At 39.4% G+C, this 23,150-nt stretch overlaps 1 protein-coding gene across 4 annotated transcripts in view; it reads right to left on the bottom strand.

Annotated features, from left to right (window-relative positions):
• Positions 1-2,414: 2,414 nt before the first annotated feature.
• The window catches only part of LOC136264452 (zinc finger CCCH domain-containing protein 18-like), a 36,781-nt gene continuing 16,045 nt past the window's right edge, over positions 2,415-23,150 (bottom strand). For 3 of the 4 annotated variants that reach the window (XM_066059187.1, XM_066059189.1, XM_066059188.1), the window contains exons 10-14: positions 10,519-10,674; positions 6,687-6,729; positions 6,574-6,638; positions 6,011-6,164; positions 2,415-2,668 (exon numbers count right to left, since the gene is read on the bottom strand). In XM_066059187.1, coding sequence (XP_065915259.1) covers positions 2,555-2,668; positions 6,011-6,164; positions 6,574-6,638; positions 6,687-6,729; positions 10,519-10,674 — 532 coding nt within the window. In that variant the 3' untranslated portion in view covers positions 2,415-2,554. The remainder of the gene's footprint in view (positions 2,669-6,010; positions 6,165-6,573; positions 6,639-6,686; positions 6,730-10,518; positions 10,675-23,150) is intronic. The other variant, XM_066059190.1, reaches the window with a different exon arrangement.

Genomic DNA, 23,150 nt, shown 5'->3' with positions numbered 1-23,150 from the left:
TACTTGTAACCCTATACTGTGTAGTCAGCCAGTTATGACGTAGTTAATATTATGTGGTGTCTGTATGTGTGTTTATATATATTATAGTGTGAGCATTGAATACTTATAACCCTATACTGTGTAGTCAGCCAGTTATGATGTAGTTAATATTATGTGGTGTCTGTATGTGTGTTTATATATATTATAGTGTGAGCATTGAATACTTATAACCCTATACTGTGTAGTCAGCCAGTTATGATGTAGTTAATAATTATTATGTGGTGTCTGTATGTGTGTTTATATATATTATAGTGTGAGCATTGAATACTTATAACCCTATACTGTGTAGTCAGCCAGTTATGATGTAGTTAATATTATGTGGTGTCTGTATGTGTGTTTATATATATTATAGTGTGAGCATTGAATACTTATAACCCTATACTGTGTAGTCAGCCAGTTATGATGTAGTTAATAATTATTATGTGGTGTCTGTATGTGTGTTTATATATATTATAGTGTGAGCATTGAATACTTATAACCCTATACTGTGTAGTCAGCCAGTTATGACGTAGTTAATAGTATTACATGATGGGATGTGGGCTACCACTGCTGCAGATATTGTTGCTTTTAGACACACATTTTTAGAGCCAAGCTGTTTTTGCATAGAGGCAATTGGTGGGTTACACAACAGAATTTCAGTACTTTCGGGTTACAGTTATGTAGTGAATTACAACAGATTTATGTGGATTACAAATTACAGTAAATTACGATGGGTTACAGGGAGCAAATTACAACAGGTACTAGGTCACATAGTTACACATTGCAGTAGTTTACAAATAGTAACTGTGGATTAGATCAGGTGTTATGTGGTAATGGTGCATTTTCTGTTTAATAGCTAGCTTTCTGATCTTTCTTCAGTGTCTGATTGTATTAATGTCTCTCCTGCAGCTGTACGTGTTTGCTGACACAATTTCACACAAGAGAATAATATAGCATAAAAAACCATTAACAATATGTTAATGTATTTAATGATAGTAATAACAATAGGAAAATAGATTTTATAATGCTTCTGTCTTTTGGCAGTCCTTATCTAGATCTGATCATTTTGCTCCTCAGTAGACATTTTCCATCATACAGTATTGTGTATTAGGGATTATGGATATGAGATTTACAATTGGCCATGGGCTCTCTAGATCTTGTTCAACAATATCACCCAAAAAACAGTCTCGCCTTTCCTGTATTGGTTTTGGCGTATATTTTCAGAAGGACCCTAAACTTTTCCAACAAATTTCTTCTATAAAATTAAAATTTATCTGTTTTAACTTTATGCTGACGGACTGTTACCAATGATAGTTAAAGATACTATTATGTCCATGCCTAAAAGAACTGCAACACAAAGATGATACATGTATTGTACATACTGCAGTTGGTGAATATACTTGACAAAGCAACTTGTACAATGAAGAAATCAAGCTCATGGCCTTATCCATTGTCAAGTTATGCTTGTATTCCAGTTACCTGTCAGTGTACATGTATGGACTGAAGCCAACTTATACAACCAGCTGGAGGTGAAGTGTTTGATTAGTACCATAAACTACTAGATCCCATTGTGCCCACAATAACCTATGTAACTCTAGCTGTCATAACTTATATTAACCCACCATAATCTATTGTAACCCCTAATTTACCCCTCTGTAATCTATTGTAATTACCCCTTTGTATCCTTGTTGTAACACACTATTATTACTGTAGTCTGTGAATAGGATGATTTGACATTCTATCAACTGCATACCAGTTCCACACTTAAATAAAACTCTGTTGTTTTGAAACTTCCATAACTAGAAATTTTACAATCTCACATTGTGTATGGTTTCTAAGTCCTAAAGATTAGGTCAATACCCTTTACATCAACAACTTCGTCCATCACAGTTATGGGTAGAACCGCAACAGAAAAAATTATTGCTAATTGCTAGTGTGAGACAATGTTCTGATAGAATATGTGTAACAAGAATATATTACCTTCTGATAGAATATGTGTAACAAGAATATATTACCTTCTGATAGAATATGTGTAACAAGAATATATTACCTTCTGATAGAATATGTGTAACAAGAATATATTACCTTCTGATAGAATATGTGTAACAAGAATATATTACCTTCTGATAGAATATGTGTAACAAGAATATATTACCTTCTGATAGAATATGTGTAACAAGAATATATTACCTTCTGATAGAATATGTGTAACAAGAATATATTACCTTCTGATAGAATATGTGTAACAAGAATATATTACCTTCTGATAGAATATGTGTAACAAGAATATATTACCTTCTGATAGAATATGTGTAACAAGAATATATTACCTTCTAATAGAATATGTGTAACAAGAATATATTACCTTCTTGTTCCGACATGACAACTATAGCAAATAACTGGTAGTTTATTGACCACTTTCTGTGAACATTTATTATCTTATTATGTTGTACCTTTATGTACACGTGATGTCACTACTTGTTCAATCTCATTATTACAATCATAAAAAACAAGTTTGGGACATTACAAACTAATATCATCTTCGTTTGGCCATCTTCCTTTTTATAGCTTTGTCCACCATTTTCAACTCTTCACGTAATCTCCGCTGTTTCTCATCATCAGGATTTAGAGGTCTCTTATGACGGTCCCTCTATTAATATAGCAACAGACATTTAAAAAAAATCTCAACATGTCAACAACAATATCAACAATAGTATCTAAACAACCATTAGGAAATAACTAGTATGGGATCATTGCAAAGACTGTTTTCAACAAGACACTCATACTAGTATGATATGTAAAACTTTAGTCATGCAATAATTCACTACAAGTAAACTTCTATATAAATCTACGAAGTGTATTGCACTTATGTGCACCCCAAGTCAGATGCTCAGGGTTTATCAATTTCCGATGACTGAAGATGATGAGTGTACATAAGTGCAATACACCGAGGTAGCCAGGTTCATATCAAACAGTACAGTAGTACTGCTTAAGTAGGGATCCCCCCACAAGTGACGTGCACCATCTAAATATCTCCTTTAAAAATCATCATAGAGACATCTTACGTGATGAAAATCACTTTACAGAATAATATTAGTCCATCTAACATCAATTATTGTGAAAAGATCAAAGTGAAAAGCATACTTTTATTTCCATATTGTACACCTGGCTGCACACCTCAAAGCTGGCAGGGTGCTGTATTTGTTTCAACTGTGCTGTATTTGCCCAAGCATGCTGTATTTTTTCCTTGATCCCAATACAGCACTGTTGAAACACTAAACAAGTTGACCAAAGCATGACCAATGCCAGACACATTATCGCATTCCTTTCACCAAACCAATGCAATGTTACGAAGCCATTCAACAATTATGACACATCATAAACACACAGAACAATGCCATGACCTAAATACAAGTGGGTGAATTAACCTGAAATCCATTTTAGTATAGTGATGTAGCCCCAAAATTGGTAACATTGTGCACTTTTTCATAAAGCCATGAAACTTTTTCATAAAGCCATGAAACTTTCCACACAAATAGTACTCCTCATGACATGTAATTTTAGATATAGTGCCATCGCTGAGTTGACTGTTGGTGACCTTTACGGCCATTTTCGTACAGAAAATTGATCATTTTTGTCTTTAACTCCCTGAGGCAGTAATCAACTTGTTAAAACATGGTACCAAACAAAAGATCTTGTTGATAGAAACAACTTGGTTTTTATTTGAAGTCAATAGGTGATTTCATTACAAAGTTATGATCATTTTTACTAGCTGCAAAATTTGATAAATTTACCTGCCCTTGAGGTGTTGGGCAGATAATTATGCATAAATTTATCACATTTTCCAAGTAATAAAAAAATGAAATCACCTATTGACCTCAAATAAAAACCAAGTTGTTTCTATCAACAAGACCTTTTGTTTGGTACCATGTTTTAACATGTTAATTACTGCCTTAGGGAGTTAAAGACAAAAATTTTGTACAAAAATGGTCACCAAAGGTCAAATCAGCGATGGCACTATATCTACAAATACATGTATTGAGGAATACTATTTATGTGGAAAGTTTCATGGCTTTATGAAAAAGTGCACAATTTTTGGGTTGTGCCTTCAAGTGAATTTAGTGAATGCAGTTAGCAAAGGAACAGCGTTAGTCAACACTACAAAGTGACTCCTGTCCACGTTGTAAAGCCAGGTGGAACACGATAAGTTAATAAATTTGCTTCCAGTGCCTTTGTGGTACACCACACCATGGCTTCTATAAATGCACTCTCACCTGCAAAACACGATATTAAGCCTCTCTATAACATAGTCACAGACTTACTCATGGGCATAAAGCCAGGCCTCGACCGAGGAACAAGCAGTCGGCCATTTACCGTTGCTCTCGGAAGCTCAAATCAATTGAAGCTAAGTAGCTAGTTTCACACTGGTGCAGTATGAACGAGTATGAATAATGCCTCGAATAGCTAGTTAATCACTGCAATACACACGGTTTTGAATTTGCGAGGATAGGCACTCACCTCCTGCCACCCCACACTTCGCAGCCACTACTTTAGTACAATAAACCAGTTAAAGCACCACCATTGCTCGTGCAATATGGAAAAAATAGCACTCAGGCATGGTCTTGAACCTAATACAGCACTCGGCTTTGCTTTGTGCTGTATTAGTCTCTCGCCGACGTCCTCGTGGTATTTTTTCCATATTGCACTCGCGGCAGTGCTTTAACTAGTATATACAGCATTAAAAACAAGAAAACAGTTACAGGCGGCTGAATATAGAATAATAATTTTTTTTTAAATCACTGGAACTCAAATATTCGTCTGCCAGCCTACCCGACCACAGTCACAAGGCTGGAAGCCAAATGAAGCAACGCACAGCCATTATTTTATGCCACAATAACAAAATCACCAATGGCATGTGTCTATTGGGGTTCCAACGACTCTGTGCCTTGTCTTTCCTTTGTCTTCAATCAGGCTATCATCCTCTTCTTCATGCAGTGAAACCATATCAAGAATTTTCCGTATCACTGCCTTCCTTGAGCAGCATATTTAGATGCCACAAAATTACATAAGTGCTTATGCTCACTTGGTAGATATCTGTATAACTTCACGACTGGATCAAGGCCATGCCCATTAATGGATTAATAGCTATCTAGCAAGGAGACTACTCCACTTAACAATCTATTTATGTAATCACAATGACCACACACCCTTTTTATTGGTCTAGCTGGATTTGTAGCTGGATTTTGGAAAAACAATCCAAATCACACATTAGAAGTTTCAAGATTAATGGTGTCAAATAATTCAAGTCACCATAACTTGCCAAGGATAGCAAGCACATGTATGAAATTCACACAAAAGTTGCATCAATTTATTATCTTTCAGATCACTTCCAGTACTTAGTAACTGCTTGTAGAGTTTCCTGCCAAATTAGATAGAAAATTTGAGCAGTTGGACGAGCGAAGTAGTATCACGAGTACTCACAAAGGGGTGGGGGGTGGTGGGGAGGACAAGAGATAGACCACAAAATGGAGGCAGACCACAATTGGAGTCCAGACATGAGATTACAGGGCTGTGCTGGCTCCTTAGTGGCTGATATGTAGCAAAATCAACAGAAAAACGGTCTGGCCAACATTATCAAGCTGTCCACCAGTAAGCCACTGATTCTTGCCAAGCAAGGTCCTTCACAAGGCCGGAAACCGCCATTCGAACTCTCCACACCACCCAGAAAAGATGTCTGTTAAAATCAGCTTCAATGGTTTGAGTAGTACTGAGGGTTGATAGTGTAGCTATTCACTGGTGGTGTTTGTTTGATGTGCAATTTGGATCGGTTTTGTAAAATCTGGTCACATATAATGCTAGCACATTGAAAATATCAAAATTAATAGTGATACCCCCTGGATAGGTGAAAGGCTGACTCGAGATACTAATAAGCACTGTTACGTAGCTACAAAGTTTAGTAGATGAGGAAACACAACAAAATACTGGGTCTTACCTGCCTATTAGCTGGAGTAACCAGCTGACTATCAAAAGGAGAGGAAGGACTACTGTCAGATTCTCCTGATGGTTGTGGAGTAGCATCATGAGGAAGCTCATCCTCTGAATTTGGTGGTCTCCTTAAATTATCATCACCATCACGCAACCGCTGCCTATATAATTCATATAAAGACAAGAACTTAAAAGAAAGCAATACTAACACCCTAATACTAGTATTCCTACATTTCTATCAGCAACAACAAACAAAACATCTATTATATACCACTAGCATGTGTTGTGTGTGTGTGTGTGCATGTATGTGTGTGTGTGCATGTATGTGTGTGTGTGCATGTATGTGTGTGTGTGTGTGCATGTATGTGTGTGTGTGCATGTATGTGTGTGTGTAGACACTGAGAAATAATAGAATCAAATTCCAATTAAAAAGTTCTTTGCTTATTCCCTTGTAAAAACACTTTGACTGTTGTATTAGAGAACATTCTAAGAGCAATATTATAAGCAAGTCATTTTGAGAGAGAGGTGTATCTCTCTCCTCCCAGTTCTGCTGTCCACAGAATAGCTTACCTTTTAGAACGTGGCAACACTTTGCTGTTGCTCCAGCTGCTCTTATCCTGGACACGTTTAGTTACCTGTGTAACCATGACAACCCATTCAGCACAACTATTACTATGACTCACTTTATGGTCTCCATGATGTTCTTGTCTCCTGGCAACAGTTCTCCTGTGTGAACAATATCCACACTGTATACACATGTTTTAAACAATGCACTAGTTCTACACTCTAGCAATCTTTTAATTGTGAGAGTGGAGTAAATATGACAATGGATAGCAGCTACTTTTATCATTAGATCACTGACCCATTATAGGTGGTGGATGTGTGAGGTGGACTGCCCTACCGATACATATATTGGCTACAGTATTATGATATCGATAGTTTAGCAGTGGGCTGCATCTGAACATGAAAGGCTTTCAGTATGGACACTACAATAAAACAAATAATATTACGACAAAAAAAAGCTTTAAAAGGTGGTTGCCAAAAATAATATTTTTTAAAAAGGTGTGATGAAAAGGTCTGAGCAGTGAAAAACAATTAGCTGGGACTTGAACTCTTGGCCATTATATACTAGTTAAAGCATTTTGGTGAGTGCAATAAACATAAGGGTGTGGTCAAGAGACAAATACAGAATGAGGCGAAGCAAGTGTACTGTATATTTGGCTTGAGACCACATCTGAGTGCTGACCACAGCACACAAGTGTACAAAGTGCTTTTACTGGTTTAGTGTGTGAATCTGGAGTTGCAATCAAGAAGGAAGTAGTTTATCATGATGATCTTGAATGCCACGGTGGCAGTGAGAACACTAATAGTCAATACCAACTTGTGACTATCAGTAGGTTAGCTAATTTCTAGTGATCAATACTGTCACACGCAAGTTGAGACACCAAATTCTGTACTGGGACAGAAGAATGAAGAGGATGGCTAGCTATCTGAGTAATGGACAGTTTGCACAGCTATCTGTTTATTGAGGTGTGACAATGAAGGCATCAAGCAGCCAATGAATCCAAACAAGAATTTGTTACAATGGTAGACAGTTTAGTGAACAATGTAAGACTGAGTTGTGTGATTATTGTACTGGAATCACAGTGCGTAGCCATTAATTTGCTGTTAATTTCTAAGGTAACATCATTGACAACTTTGTCAGGGGTTATGATCATTCCATCCTCTCTGTAGGTTATGCCTATGTATGGTTATATCACATTCACACAAAGTGTTTTATTGTCATACAAAGGAAAATAAAGTACACTTGTCCATAGATGGTATTATCACAGCAAAGCTGTAAAAAAATAATATGGATGATGGGTCAATGTGATGATGGGTCAATGTGATGATGGGTCAATGTGATGATGGGTCAATGTGATGATGGGTCGATGTGATAATAGGTCAATGGCAAAACTTTAACGACGACAACTCAGGTGAATTTGTGCTGCCTCCAACATGTTCAGCACAAAATTCACCTGCCTACCATCATAGCCATTTCTTGGCAGCTACTTTTGATTTTACAACTTCTTTCATCCTGGAGCCACACCATTTTTTACAGCTTGGCTGTTTCGGTTTAGATATCATCTCTTTTTGTAATTGCAAGCCACAAAGTCATTCATAAGCCGGCTATGTGGCTTCCTTTACTACAGGAATTGTTGAACAAGAGAAGGAATTATTAGCGTGTATAGCTTTGCTTCTGAGTAAATATTTTGCATAATAGAATAAAATGATTATCATTGATATGCATATTTCACATTTACCGATACTGATTTTCACTTATTCCTGTAGCCGATATGCTGATATTTATCGATATTCTTCAATTCTATAGGTCAGAGAAGGAGCAAAAATCATCTAAAGTTTATGTGTGTGTACAACATTAATTGCAATAATTTAATTACTTGTGTGGCATATTCTACAATGTTTGCTATCAGTGTGCCATAACCCCTATCATGGAAATGAAAGCCAAGTAGTTACTAGATTAATAAAAAATTGGAAATTTTAAAATGGGAATAGGGATCACTGAAAAAAGCCACAAAACAAGAAGGGATCGCTGGGGTGGTAATGTAAACCACAAATCCCTATTTTGACTCTCTGTAATAAACCTTTACTTACATGCTCTGTCATTTTGAAACGAGTCAAAATAGGGATTTGTGGATTAAATTACCACCCCAGCGATCCCTTCTTGTTTTGTGGCTTTTTTCAGCCATCTATTTTAAAATTTCCATTTTTTTATTCATCTAGTTTGTGTACTTTTTATTAATCCATTACTGGATTATGGTTGATAATGAAGACGGTTGTGAATAGTATAATTTTGCATTCTGCATAGTAACACCGTCAACATTAATTTTCAGAACACACATGAAACTGATCAAATTGTAATCTGCATACAGAATGAGAGTCTGGTAATATGAGGTAGAATTCACATTACTGGTGCCTTTAATAGCTGTCAAATTCAATGCAAGGATTGTTGTTATACACTTGACTGCATTATTAGAGTATTTACATGACTGCTCTATTAGAGTATCTAATCTGGATAACCCACCCACGTACAATAATCACAAAGCGAAAAATCCACCTTGCAACAAAGTCATCAGCCCAGATAAAGCTTCCTGGCTTATACTAAGTTTAATAAAGACAGATTCTATTAGCCACAAGCAGCACACACCAAAAAACGTTACCCTGAGCACGAGCTTGTATGGCTTCTTGTGCGTGACAAGAAGAAACAGCCCAATCTCATTTGAAAACAAAATCAAAAATAGGTCATGGACACGAGGAAGGATTCAGTAAGCATGGCTATCTAGTTTTTAGCATGAAAAAGTGAATAACTTTTGCTGTACATCATGAGTGAAACAAAATAATATTATGAAGAATAATATGAACAAAATGGCAAATTTCGTTTTAGCCCCAAACACACATACTGTTTCCTTCTAACTTGATACTTACTAGTGGACCAATACTCATTGCAAATAACCACCAGAGGGTGGTTTTGAGTTAGAGGATGCTTTCCAAGGTGGTTTTTAGACGTGCGTTCTATTAGAGTTTTTGCAAAAATCATGGACGATCCCTATTATGAACCCACTATCATGGTTCATGATAAAACACCTAAGTCAGCTTCTCAAATGGAGTTTTGGTGGGATTCCAGACCCTTTTCAACTAGTGATTGGTTAATTGCGTGGGACAGCTGATAAATATACACAGCCTATTACAGCCTTGCAGCCACACTATTCACAGATAAACAAGCCTAAATAGTTATAAACAGGTACAGCAAACAAATGTTTACCGCTTACCTCTGCATTCACTGCTTTCTTTTAATACTGTCACATGTTTATTATTGTTGTTAATGATTGATTGTGGGTTTAGGTTATCAGCAAATAATTTCCTCTTCATAGCCAATACCAGTACTTGCAAAATCATCTCATATCGGCTGCTACCGATTATTCAACCAATTATTCAACCGATTATTGGTGCAAAACTAATTATCGTGTAGGTAATAAGGTGACTTAAACTGAGCTGTTGCTGAACTCTCCATAGGGTGACTTGTTTCTAGCTGAAGATGACTTGCTACTTACTGATTCTTTGAGTATCTTGATAGAGCATTAGCCTAGCTGCTATTTAGCAATTTCATAAAACATTAACACCTTTAAGGTGACGTTGGAAGTAAATGTGTGAAGCCATACAATTCCCATTATGTAGGTGCCTGTTCTTGCCTACACGCTTAATTGAATTTCTTTGTTGCCAATAACTTCTGTTCTAGTAGTGCAATTTCTACAGGAATTCGTTTCTAAACAACTAAACAACTTAAATCCATCTACATTTCCAGACACTGTTAGGAGGTAACTAATTGTCACATTGACAAACTAGATCTATGGTACATACACATGCATATAGTGTAAGTCATTGTGGTGAGTCTTGACTACAACAAGCTTTACAGGCTAAACAAGCTAAACAGGTTTGCACACTACACAGAGCTACCTGCTGCCCTTCTTGTCTACACGTAGCTGCTCTTGTCCAGTCACCCGTTCATCTGGTAATCTTCTCTGTTTTTTCTGCTTTGATCTTATATCAGATGATGATGATCTCTGTTCTCTCTGCCTCTTTTTAGCCTTCTTCCTCTTTAAACTGTCATCACTACAACAACAAAAAGAAGCTGCTGAAATAGCATAACAATACTGCACATGTAATGTGTAGGCCACGTTTATGGTGTAACCAACAGTGCACAAATGTTGTAGGCCATGGCAGAAAATCTGTAAATCTTGTATCTCCAAATTTTAAGCAAACAATGAGACCATTTTGCTTCCTGACAGTATAAATCTTGGCATTAAATCTAAAGCTCGTAACAGCTGTACATCTCATAGGAAATTTTTCACTTGTTGCAGACCCCATGTCAGAAGAGTTATATGAACTAGATAAAGCACTTCCGTGAGTGCTATACAAGAAATATAGCACAGAAAAGAGACAACTCTTTGAGTGCTATATTTCCCGTATAGCATGAGTTAAGGCAGTGCTTTATCTGGTATAGAGAACTGTCAACTTGAGGTACACACAAGACACGCAAAACAATTAGAAACTCACGGACTAGTGGTATCATTGGTAGAATAGGCATTGCACCTGTGTTTCGCCTGTGTTGCACTGTACTACACCTTCATTAGTTGTTTTGTGAGTCTAGTCTGTCTTTCAACAACTACAAGTTTTCAATTGTGATACTTTAATAAGCATATTCCGTGATAGTCGTAGGACTCGTCTGTTTGTGTGAACAAAACGTAGTAAGAACATTCACTGTTGCTGACCACAAGCAACCATCATCAAAATCTTCAAGTGTGTCTATAAATTAAATGCAGTGGTTTTGCTCATACTGGTTGGGTTGACTGGTCACAGTGGTTAGCCAGCACAGTCTGGCTATCAGCCTACACTGGCTTGGTTGATTGGTTGCACTTGCCAGAATGAGTGATTACTCACTCAAAGTATGTTATCAACCTGCAAAATAGACCTGGCAGTTCCTGATATAGAACTGTGGTCTATTAAAGTGTTCTATAACTACCCAACATAGAACACTTGTGCTTGTGTGGTGAATATAGAACACTTTTTTGCTTTGATCCTCAATCCCATGCAAAGTTTAAAAATAAAAGAATTGTTAGCACTGTGCTACACCCACAACACTCAGGAAAGTCGTATTTGCAAATGACCCAGCAAGAAATGCTACTATTGTAGTTTGGTGAAGAAAGCTGAGACCTCACGTTAGTTCAGTTGCTAATAACATTGTTAGGTATGTGTTCAAGTGGTACGTGAATTTCTACCAAGTGTCACCTTAAATAATTTTGTGGCATCTAATGCTGCTCAAGCAAAGTGTTGATAGGGAAAATATGCTTTTATTGCATGAACAAGACAATGACAAGACGAACTAGTCTGATTGAAGATAAATGGAAAGACGAGGTGCAGAGGGTACACACTCATTGGAACCCCAAAGGCACATGCCACTGGTAAGTTTGTTATTGTAGTGCAAAATGGTGGCTGTCTGCCTGGCCTGGCCTGACCACAATCACAAGGCTGGAAGTCAAATGAAGCAGGCAGGAAGGCAGGGCAGGGCAGGCAGGAAGGCAGGGCAGGGCAGGCAGGCAGGCAGGCAGCTATTTGTATACACACTATGAGCCACTCCATTGAAAAGATGCCAAGTGGTAGTTGTTTAAAAGTTTCAAATCTGTGCTGCTGCTGATGATGATTGGTGGTATTAAAAGTTTTCTTTTCCCTTCTTCAACTTCAGTCCCATAACTGGCTTACATGGTTAATCTTGGGACTTAATAATTACACAACAAGTGATAACTATATCAACTGAACTGTGAAAGAGTGCAGCACCAGGGTGAAATCAAATGTGGTGTGCAAGAAATAGCTGCTAATGTCAATCATTTTTTAATGATCACAATTCTTTGATTCAGAACATGTCAAGTTAACAACATTCGTAGTCCACTAAATGATGTTAGTGACCAGACAACATCACCACTTGTGTCATAGCCCTGATGTGTTGCTACATGCAAACATGGTGATTAAAATTGGTAGTACTTCTCTATACATTGTCCCATTCATCATCATCATCATCGTCCTCACCAGTGGCGTAGCTACACTGGGGCCTGTGCCCCACCGTCATTAATGTTGTAAGTCACGTGATTTGACGCGTGACGATTTCTCACGCTACCACACAGATTTTTATATGAAAATCATTGCTGCAGGTACAATTCCTTGTTATTTCTTACTAACATCAGTGGACAAAGAAAAGTACAATTCCATTTAATGCCCACTATCACGTGATCGCGAGTTCAAATGTGAGCGAGTTGGAGGGAAGGTGTCAGTAAGTGATTTTATCAAGTCAAAGTGACAACATATTACTCTGACAGGTGTTGAGTGAGATGTTCTTGATAGAAGACATGCAAGAGGTTTAAGGTTACGGGTTAGGCGCTAAATAATAGGTTATTATTTTTCGATGCGTGATAATGGATGGTACAATATTGGCACGAAACTCAAGCAGGTGTTAGTGAGAAGGTTGTTAACTTTAAAGTGTTGTATAGCCACGTGATAATAGCGGAGGAATCATACAAAATGAGTGTTAATAATTTACTGTGGAAGGTAGTCAAGCATAAAATTAATTCCCCAATATGGTTGAACCAGCGTTTAGCGCTACTGCTTAATGTGGTTATTATTCATCAAAAATAGCAGCTGTCAGCTAATTAGTACTAATTTGTTATGGCAGTGTCAATGGGTGGTTATATTATCTAGGTCCTGTCGTAGAGACTTTGTGGGAAAACTGACTAGAGGCTGGTTAATTATCGTATCTTTCAAGGATAATGACGATTAGTTCTGCTACGGAAATACCACGAGTGCACTACAGTGCTGTTACAATCGGATAACAATTCAATTCGTTCGTGACGGCCTAGAAATCACTAAGTAATAGCTTATTAATGCTAAATATCATGGTGTGGCTTCCCATGAAACCTGGTTTTTGATGAATAGCAACTCAACAGTTTCGCTGTTTAGTGCCTGCATTTCTGTACAAGCGCATCCCTTGTTGAGTGTATCGCCGCTTTCGGTATTATTGTACGTTAATATACTATGTTATTTTAGTGTGTTCTTCCGTGCAAAATGGTTAAAACAGAACTATAAGCAAAGCGCCTACAAAATTATTTACTGGGTAACCCGTAACCTTAATAAATGAAGTATTCCTTTTTAATGCCCACTGTAAAAGGTTGTGAATAGTAGTGAGCTGATAGTGATGCTAATAGTGATTGGAGATTGGTCCTCATCATCATCACCACCACCAACCACCATGTTCCATACACCAATGTTGCTGAAGGGACGGGCATGGGCAGTGTGTGAGGTGATTACTGAAGCTGAGATGGATACATATAGCATCTGAATACGACATTTTTTGGCACATTCATTCCCAGATACAGCAGAAGAGAGATTCACTACTCATGAAGAACTGAGTCGCACGAAGTTTACTGAGGAAAGGGAGAGTAATCAACAAGTTAGCACAATGAATCAAGATAAATATTCACCAAGTCTCCCCTTGCACCAGTGAATTGCAGTACCATCTAATTAACCCTTCTAGACAGGGTTTCACTCAACCCAATTGCTCCTTTAAGAAATTACCAACAGACGTAGATCCTGCACTTTCTTCAATTCGGCAGTAACTGCTTCATCTACTTTAGCCAACAATTTCATTATGCTGCCCTTGAGGCCACGTCGTTTGACACAAAGTTGCTGAATCTCTTCCATTTGATTTAGCATCAATATGCTGCTTAATCCGGTCAGTTTCAGTCACAGCATTAATGACTGGGATAGCAGGTTTACCTGTACAAAAAAGGTATCCTGGTTACGGCATCAAACTTGATACGTGACAGATACTGACCATAGAACAAAACAGCGACAACATGTTCACACTATTCTTAATGACACACTACATGCACGTGGGCAATATTAAACTACAAAACCCACAATACATAGTAAATGTTACATACATACTAAGTCATTCAACTGGCACTAATTCATACCTCACCATTTACCTTAGGCACATACACTGCAGGGACACACCAAGAACTACACTGCAGGGACACATCAAGAGCTACACTGCAGGGACACATCAAGAGCTACACTGCAGGGACACATCAAGAGTTACACTGCAGGGACACATCAAGAGCTACACTGCAGGGACACATCAAGAGCTACACTGCAGGGACACATCAAGAGCTACACTGCAGGGACACATCAAGAGCTACACTGCAGGGACACATCAAGAGCTACAACTGCAGGGACACATCAAGAGCTACACTGCAGGGACACACCAAGAGCTACACTGCAGGGACACACCAAGAGCTACACTGCAGGGACACACCAAGAGCTACACTGCAGGGACACACCAAGAGCTACACTGCAGGGACACACCAAGAGCTACACTGCAGGGACACACCAAGAGCTACACTGCAGGGACACAGCAAGAGCTACACTGCAGGGACACACCAAGAGCTACACTGCAGGGATCATACCAAGAGCTACACTGCAGGGACACACCAAGAGCTATACTGCATGGGGTACACCAAGGGCTGTTACTTGATGCCAGCAACTGCCATTACTCCAGCTGAGTGTGCGTATACACATACCATGAGATTGGATGGTCAGGTGGGTACTTCAACAGGGAGAGCATCGGCTGTTTCAATCACATGATCAGCCATGCTGGTGTGTCCAAGTTTCCTCCTAAAGATGGCTCTGTTCCAGCAGCACAGACTCAATGGTCCACGCCGAGAATATTGGTAGCCACTACAGTTGAACAGCTGAGACACATATCTCTGGTTCTAGCTCATCTTCCTTCTGAATCATCTCTGCAATAGTGCTGTCATGTTTGATTATCTGCTCTGATGCAGATACCTACTAGACAACTCTAGAACAACAAATAGCTGTGCTGACGAAATTCATGAAGAAAGCCAATCAACCACTGGCTGTGGCACGTCCCACCCACCCTCCCATAATGCCTGATGACATCCCACCAACATTGGCTTCAGCACAAACCACACCCACCACTCTCCCTAGGCAACAGCATACTCCTTGCCAGAAACCGAGGTGACTAAGAAACCGCTCCATTCAGGCAGTGATCCGACACAGGTGAGTGATGCAATATCTCATGATATACCAACATGTACTAGTAGAGACATACACATGAATCACAGCAGGCTTCCCAAACTGCATCTGCCTACATTTGATGGGAACCTCTTACAATGGCAGACCTTTTTGGATTCCTTCTCTGCAGCAGTAGACTCTAACCCATTCCTTACAGGAATACAGAAATTCAACTGTCTGCGTGCTCAGCTGCACGGGGAGCATCCCGCATTATCAGTGGCTTCCCACTGTCTGATACCAATTATGCTCACTCATTGAGGGAAAGGTTTGGGCAGCAATATAAACTAGTGGATGTCCATGTGGATGCACTATTTAATGTATCACCACCATCTAACACTTTAGCCAGCTTACAGACATTTTATGACACATTACAGAGCCACATTAGAGCACTGTCAGCATTGGGAAAATCATCTCAGTCGTACTGCTCTCTTTTACCACTGCTATTTTGGGCAAATTACCACCTGACAATAAAATGCACATGGCCATGACCATTACAATGCTGAGTAGACAGCTGATGAATTATTGACCAGGGTGTTAAGAGAGATACAAATCTTTGAAGCTGGCTTACCAGTTGGATACAAATAATCAAACACCCAAGCCAGTACCATTCCTACCACAGCCTCCTTTCACACAGCTACTCACAAAACACCTCAGGCTCATGATAAACCCAGGAGAGATCCAGTATGTGCATTCTGTAAGGGGATGCACAAAACCAGCTCATGTACCTCAGTCACATGCCCTAAAGAACGACTCACCATTGTAAAGAGTGCTGGTCTGTGCTTTAATTGCCTGGCACGCCATAAAGTATCTTAATGCACATCCAAGTTCAGCTGCCAAGAGTGTCATAAGAAGCACCACACAACTCTTTGTCATGCCTTCACTATCAACATAAGGCCAACTCCAACACAACAAAGTACAGCCAGAAACAGTTTCATCTCCTACCAATCTGGATGCAGCTTCTACAAACACAACCTCATCTTCTGCTCAGCTTCTACAACTTCAGAGCCTCAGCAAACCCCAAAACAAGCTCTTACCACAATGACCCCTCCACCATTGTCCACACTTTACACTAGAGTTTGCCTCCCAAAAACTGCCATCGCGGACATATCAGGAGACTCAACTACCACTGAAGGCCACATTCTCTTGATGAAGGGGCTCAATGCTCATTCATTACTCAAGAGTTAGCTAACATGCTGCAACTGACACCAATCTGTCATGACCTCATCACAGTGTCATCATTTGGGGCACAAATCTTCAGGTTTGCTGTCACAACAATCTCCAATCATACACTGAATGGTGGCCAGATACCTATCTCTGTCCTGATTGTACCCAAGCTAACTGCACCTGTTCAAAACTCCATCTTGATCAATTTCCCTATCTCCAAGGACTAACATTGGCTCATTCAATCACTAGTGATGAGAACTTTCACACACCAGTACAGTGGAACCTCATTTATCGGACCCCACTTATCCAGATTCTTGGTTAACCGAACTACAGAAATGACTGCTCTATTAGAGTAGTGCCTGTTCTATTAGAGTAGTTGATAATACTGATAATTTTTTTTCCTTTATGCTATTTACAGTTATCTACACACAGTTTCAGAGATACAGACTTTTCAGACTTATGGACCACCCCTGGTCCCAAGGGGTTCGGATAACTGAGGCTTCACTGTACTCATAGGTGTAGATTATTATTGGCAATTCATGTGGTGCGTGGTGATGGACCAACTGCTGTCCAATCCAAATTGGGATATTTACTCTCAGGCCCACTGCCTTCACAACCAGCTGACACAACTGGTCTTCATGTGTCCATTTTGTCCTGCACTACAGAGGATGCCACACATTGCAGGTTTTGGAATGTGGAGTCCACGGGAACTAAACGTGTTATGGAGACTTCAGATACTGATTTTTTACATAAGTATATGGCCACCAAGATAACAGTACAACCAGACGGGGCCTATATAGTCTCAAGTTTCCTTGGAAGCATCCTCCCCTTCCCTCCAACTACACTGTTTGTTATAGAAGAACTAGACTCATGGTTTATCAGCTGGCAAAGACACCAAAACTTCTAAGGATGTATGATGCTATCATCAAGGAACAAGAGACTAGAGGATTCATCAAGAGAGTAAATGATAACTGTGAAAGAGGTTCTGTCCACTACATCCCACATCATCCTATCCATAAAGAATCCTCAACAACCCCAAAACTGCATCATTTTTGACTGCAGTTGTAAACCATCTGCAGATTCGCCAAGCTTGAATGATTGTTTACACCCCGGCCCCCCATCTGTCAATGATCTCTGTCAGACATGGGGCCAAGTACATGAGTACTTATACTTAAGTACAAACTTGAAAGTACTTGTACTTTACTTAAATACTTTCTTAATTTCCCCAATGTACTTGTACTTATACTCAAGTACTTCACTAAGTACTTGTATGTACTTGAGTACTTAAAGTACTTTTAAGTACTTGTAAGTACTGCAAACATTATACGTATAGTTTGTACACAGTGGTGTACAATGAGAATAACAAAATTGTATGAAGGTGCAATTTACAACTACTTGCAATTCTTCTACTGCCTTCCCCAACCATACTATGTATCATGTTGCCATGATTAATGATGTCATAGCTTTCTAGCAAACAAAAACAATGCTGCTGTTTAAGGCAGTGCATTTTAAGAGTTTAAGAGAGAGAATGGTTGACAAAAACCTGAAAGTATCAACCCCTCTAGGCACACTTACATACTACAATACACTGAATACAGTGTATATTTTACTACAGCAAAATGTACTTGTACTTTACTTAAGTACTTCCAGCATGTACTTGTACTTTACTTAAGTACTATCTTGATTGCTGCAGGAGTACTTGTACTTGTACTTGGAAAATTCAAAAGTACTTGTACTTTACTTAAGTACTTTTAAATGTACTTGACCCCATGTCTGATCTCTGTTCCATTCTTGTTGGATTCCGACAGCACAATGTTGCCTTCTCATCAGACATAGAAAAGGCTTTTCTACATGTCTACTTAGACAATGAAGACAGAGATTTTACTCATTTTCTGTGGCTCTCAGATCCTTGTGATGTAAGCAGTCCCTTTAATGCCTTTAGACTCTGAGTTGTGTTGTTTGGGGCCACCTGCTCTCTGTTTACGCTGCAGGCCACACTTACCTATCATTTGACACGTAATGGCTCAAGTGTCTCTCAGGATCTTCTTCGTAACCTATACATCGACAACGTAGTCTCTGGCTGCCAGACCAAAACTGCCTCTCTAGATTACTTTGTACAATCAAGATCAATCTTAAACACTGCCAACTTCAATCTGCAATCCTGGGCCTCCAACAATACCGAACTGATGAACGCTGCCAAACAACACCAAGCTGCCGACACAAACAATCCAGTAAAGGTTCTTGGCTTGTGGTGGGATACCCATTCAGATTTAATCTACTTGTCCCCCAAGCCAAATTGCTTCACTCACCACTACAATAACAACCAAACGAGACATACTAAAATGGGCTTCTACAATCTTTGACCCTTTGGGACATATCTCACCTGTGACCATCTCCGCCAAATTGTTCCTTCAAGCTCATGGCAGTTACTGCTTACTCACATCACTTCATCCACAACTGCAGACAGAACTCCACATCAAGGCTGATAGGACTACTAACAGCATCACAATTAGCACGAGCTAACCTAAGATTGGATACGCCAAGTACAGTGCTTAACATTCCATGATGAAATTGTAACCTTAAAACTGAAGAGCCACCATTTACCTTTAATATGCCAGTTGAGACTGTTTCTTGACAGTGATGACCTACTACGTTGTGGTGGGCGCATACATGTACACCCCTTACAGAACTGGCAAGATTAACATATCTTCTCCTTTCTCATCACCACTTCACAGAGCTTATCATCAGGATGCCCACAAAACAAACCTTCACAGTGTGGTCGAAATATCCTCAACAACCGCCCTCTGACCTACAAGTTGTCTGACACCAGAGACCCCAAGCCAATAACCTCATCACATCTACTCCACGGTAGAAGGATTGTTAATTCAACAATTGAAGATGAAATCCAGGATCCTGACTTTGGTGGAGGCACTTCGGAGATTAGAAGCAGAGCTAAAAAACAAGCTCACATCATCAAACACTTTCGGAGCCGCTGGAAGAGTGAGTACCTCACAGCTTTGAGAGAAGCACACCAAGCATGTGACAGTAGCACTCAACAAGTTTCGACAGGGGATGCTGTTTTAATCCACAACGACACCAACTGGAGGATGGCAGTGATTGAATCTGTAAACAAGGGGGAAGACAGGATAATCCGTTCTTCCAACATTCGTACCACAACTGGGAAAACAAATCGTCCTGTCAACTGTTTATATCCCCTTGAGTTGACTGCAGAGGAAACAAGCACACATGTGCAAAGTGACCATCATCTGGGACAACCTGAAACTAACGTTCATGTTAATCGGCCAATACGAGATGCAGCTAAGAGAGGGAAGTGCCAGATGAGACAATGGATTGATATTCTACGTCCCCCCCAGAGGATGTCCTGAAGACATGAATAGCATGTATGTAACATTTACCATGTATTGTGCAGAGCTTTCCCCAGCAAAATAAAGTAGAACGGTAAAACAGTCAATTTGCCACCAACATCAAAGTCAATTTGTTAATTATATACATTCCTTTTACCACATCAAAAGAATTTTGAGTAAAGTAGAGTAGTGCTGCACCGCTCTACAGGGAAGCCCCTAATTGTGGGTTTTGTAGTTTATTATTGCTCACATGTATGTAGTGCATCATTAAGAATAGTGTGAATACATTGTTGTTGTACTGTTCTACGGTCGGTATCCTTCACGTATCAAGTTTGATGCCGTAACCAGGATACCTTTCTCTACAGGTAAACCCGCTATCCTAGTCAATGCTAGTGTAAGCCTAATTGCAGAGAAAACCTCCTGGATAGAGCCCTACTCCAGCCATACTCCTAGGTGCTCAAAAGATGTCAGATCACTCTCTAACTTTTGTTCCCAGGTTTGCTGATATTGCTGTGTCACTCACTGACAGTACTGGTCGATCAGTCACACTATGTTGAAAATCTGAAGAGAAAGCTCTTGGAGATAGTGGATGTTAACAATCAGAATAGCAGAACAGCAACATCTATAAGTCATTTAAGTCTCAGCCCTTGTAATCGTTGTTAGTTTAGGTAATCCTAAGGCTACAGCATATGTTGCTGTCAGACTTTCAGTGCTGGTCACTGTAAAGCTTTAATAATAATAATTTACCCCTACAAGAGATGGTCAGCTTTCCTCTGTACAGCAAGTCCAACTGAGCAATGAAGTTTCTGTAAAGTTAGATCCACGATGGACAGGACCTTGGTTCACATCAATAAAGTACACCCCTACTGACAAATAGAGTTCGACGGTATTAAGAAATTAGTAGTTGGTATCGATACTACAAAAATATCACAGTATACCGGTATATCATTCTTGTCAAAGACATAAGTAAGTTCAAGTTGCAAGTCAACTACTATACTTGAAAAATAGGTAAAAATCATACAAGTTTCAAAAAGCTTGCATTTTCTTGCAAGTCCGCTATAATAACAAAGTTATAGCATGGTAAGTTGTAAAAGTTCTATTTAAGGTATCTAGCTAAAATCACCAACATGTTTACTTTGTCAGGTTTCAGCGAAGTGTGCTTCTTCAAAAATATGTTTCCTGAACAGCTAAAAATCCTCTCCGATGCACAACTACTTGCACAAATGCAAAGGTATATTTGTGCAAGCTTTGACAGTGTAGGGAGGACTACTTGGTGAAACTTCCACCACTCAAGTGGATCTAGCTCTGAATCCAGTAATGGCAATCTTTCATACTCTTATAATTCTTTCTTTGCTTTCTGTCCTGGTATCAAAGGTTCACCAGGTGGTACTTGAGTTTCAGCTGCTTCCTTCAACCAAGAAGACAGTTTACGTTTCTTTGTGAGGTTGGAGCAGTTAGATGCTGACGATGTGCACTCAGAAACTCCTGTGGCTATTGGTGGTGTACTACCAGTACCACTGGCTGGTTGACTCGTCTGCTCTTCTATGATTTCGACACCTTCTCGGGCCAAGCGATCGATTACCAGAGTAGCACTCCCACCATATTCAATGTACATCGATAAAGGGTCAAGGTAAGTGCACACATTTAACAGCTCATTAATGTCCACATCATATTTGTTCTGCAGGTAATCCCAAATTTCTTTAAAGCTTTTGTTTCAGATATGTAGAACTGGTTTGATTGCAGACACAGTGACCTTCATTTCACCCAAAAGCATATCAGTAAAATCCTCAAGTGGCCCAAGAGCTGCTTCCATTGATTCAAGGACATCCAAGTCTTGCCATGTTGGTTTGAGGTGGGCATTTTTACAATCAGTAGCTAACACTTGCCTTATACAGGCTTCCTGCTCGAAAACTCTTTCAGTCATGCTGAGTTGAGATCCCCATCAAGTTACACAATCTGTAACTAAAGAGTGTTGAGGTAAGCCAAGATCTGATTGTGTCTTATTCAAATCACGTTTTTTCTTCCAGCTATGTGAGAACGTGGACACAAGTTTCCTACACAAACTGACAGTACGCTGGACTCTTGAATCATCCTTAGTTGAATTAACCACTGCAAGGTGTAAGCAGTGACTAAAACAAGGCAAGCGCATCCACCTAAGTCTACTTGTAGCAGCACATGTGATGTTACTACCATTATCTGTTGTTATGCAGACCTGCTGATCCATCTCAAGCTTCCATTGGGTCAGTGTTTCAGTCATAACCTCACAAAGATTGTCAGCAGTGTGATGTTTTGGCACAAATAATGTTTAGACATTTTGTTTATAGAATCCAATTATCATCAATGAAACAAATGGAGTAACTTAAGTAAGGCTCCATAGTAGAGCTTGACCACATATCTGTGGTTGCTGCAAAATACCTGGCTTTATTAATATCGCTGGCAACCTGGTTTTCTCATACAGTGCAGGTATTGCTGTGCCAGACATGTACTTTGCAGAAGGTATATCATACCTGGGATCAACAGTTGTTACGAAGCACCAAAATCCATCCTTATCTGTTGTGTAGATAGGAAACATTTCTTTTGAAATACAATATGTCAGGGAGTTCGTAATTTTAAGCCATCGTCGTGAGGCCCTCTCATATTTCTGAGCTTTATTGAACAATTCTGGGATGGAATACTGGGCTTGGGCAGACAAACATGCACGTGTACTCTTGTCATTTTCCTTTGCTTTCACCTTTTGTAACTGGAGTACTTGCGTGCACTGTGCGGGGTGATGAACCCTCTAATGCGAGAGTAGATATGTGTTTCCACCACTAGCCTGCACATTACTGTGGCATCGACGGCAAACAGCTACGTCACTATCTATCACCCTCTCTTCACCATTGACACGTTGTCCGAAGTGGTCCCACACCACAGAAA

Source organism: Dysidea avara, chromosome 8 (assembly GCF_963678975.1).
Source record: "Dysidea avara chromosome 8, odDysAvar1.4, whole genome shotgun sequence".
NCBI classification, from domain to species: Eukaryota; Metazoa; Porifera; class Demospongiae; order Dictyoceratida; family Dysideidae; genus Dysidea; species Dysidea avara.
This window is presented reverse-complemented; position numbering and strand designations above follow the sequence as displayed.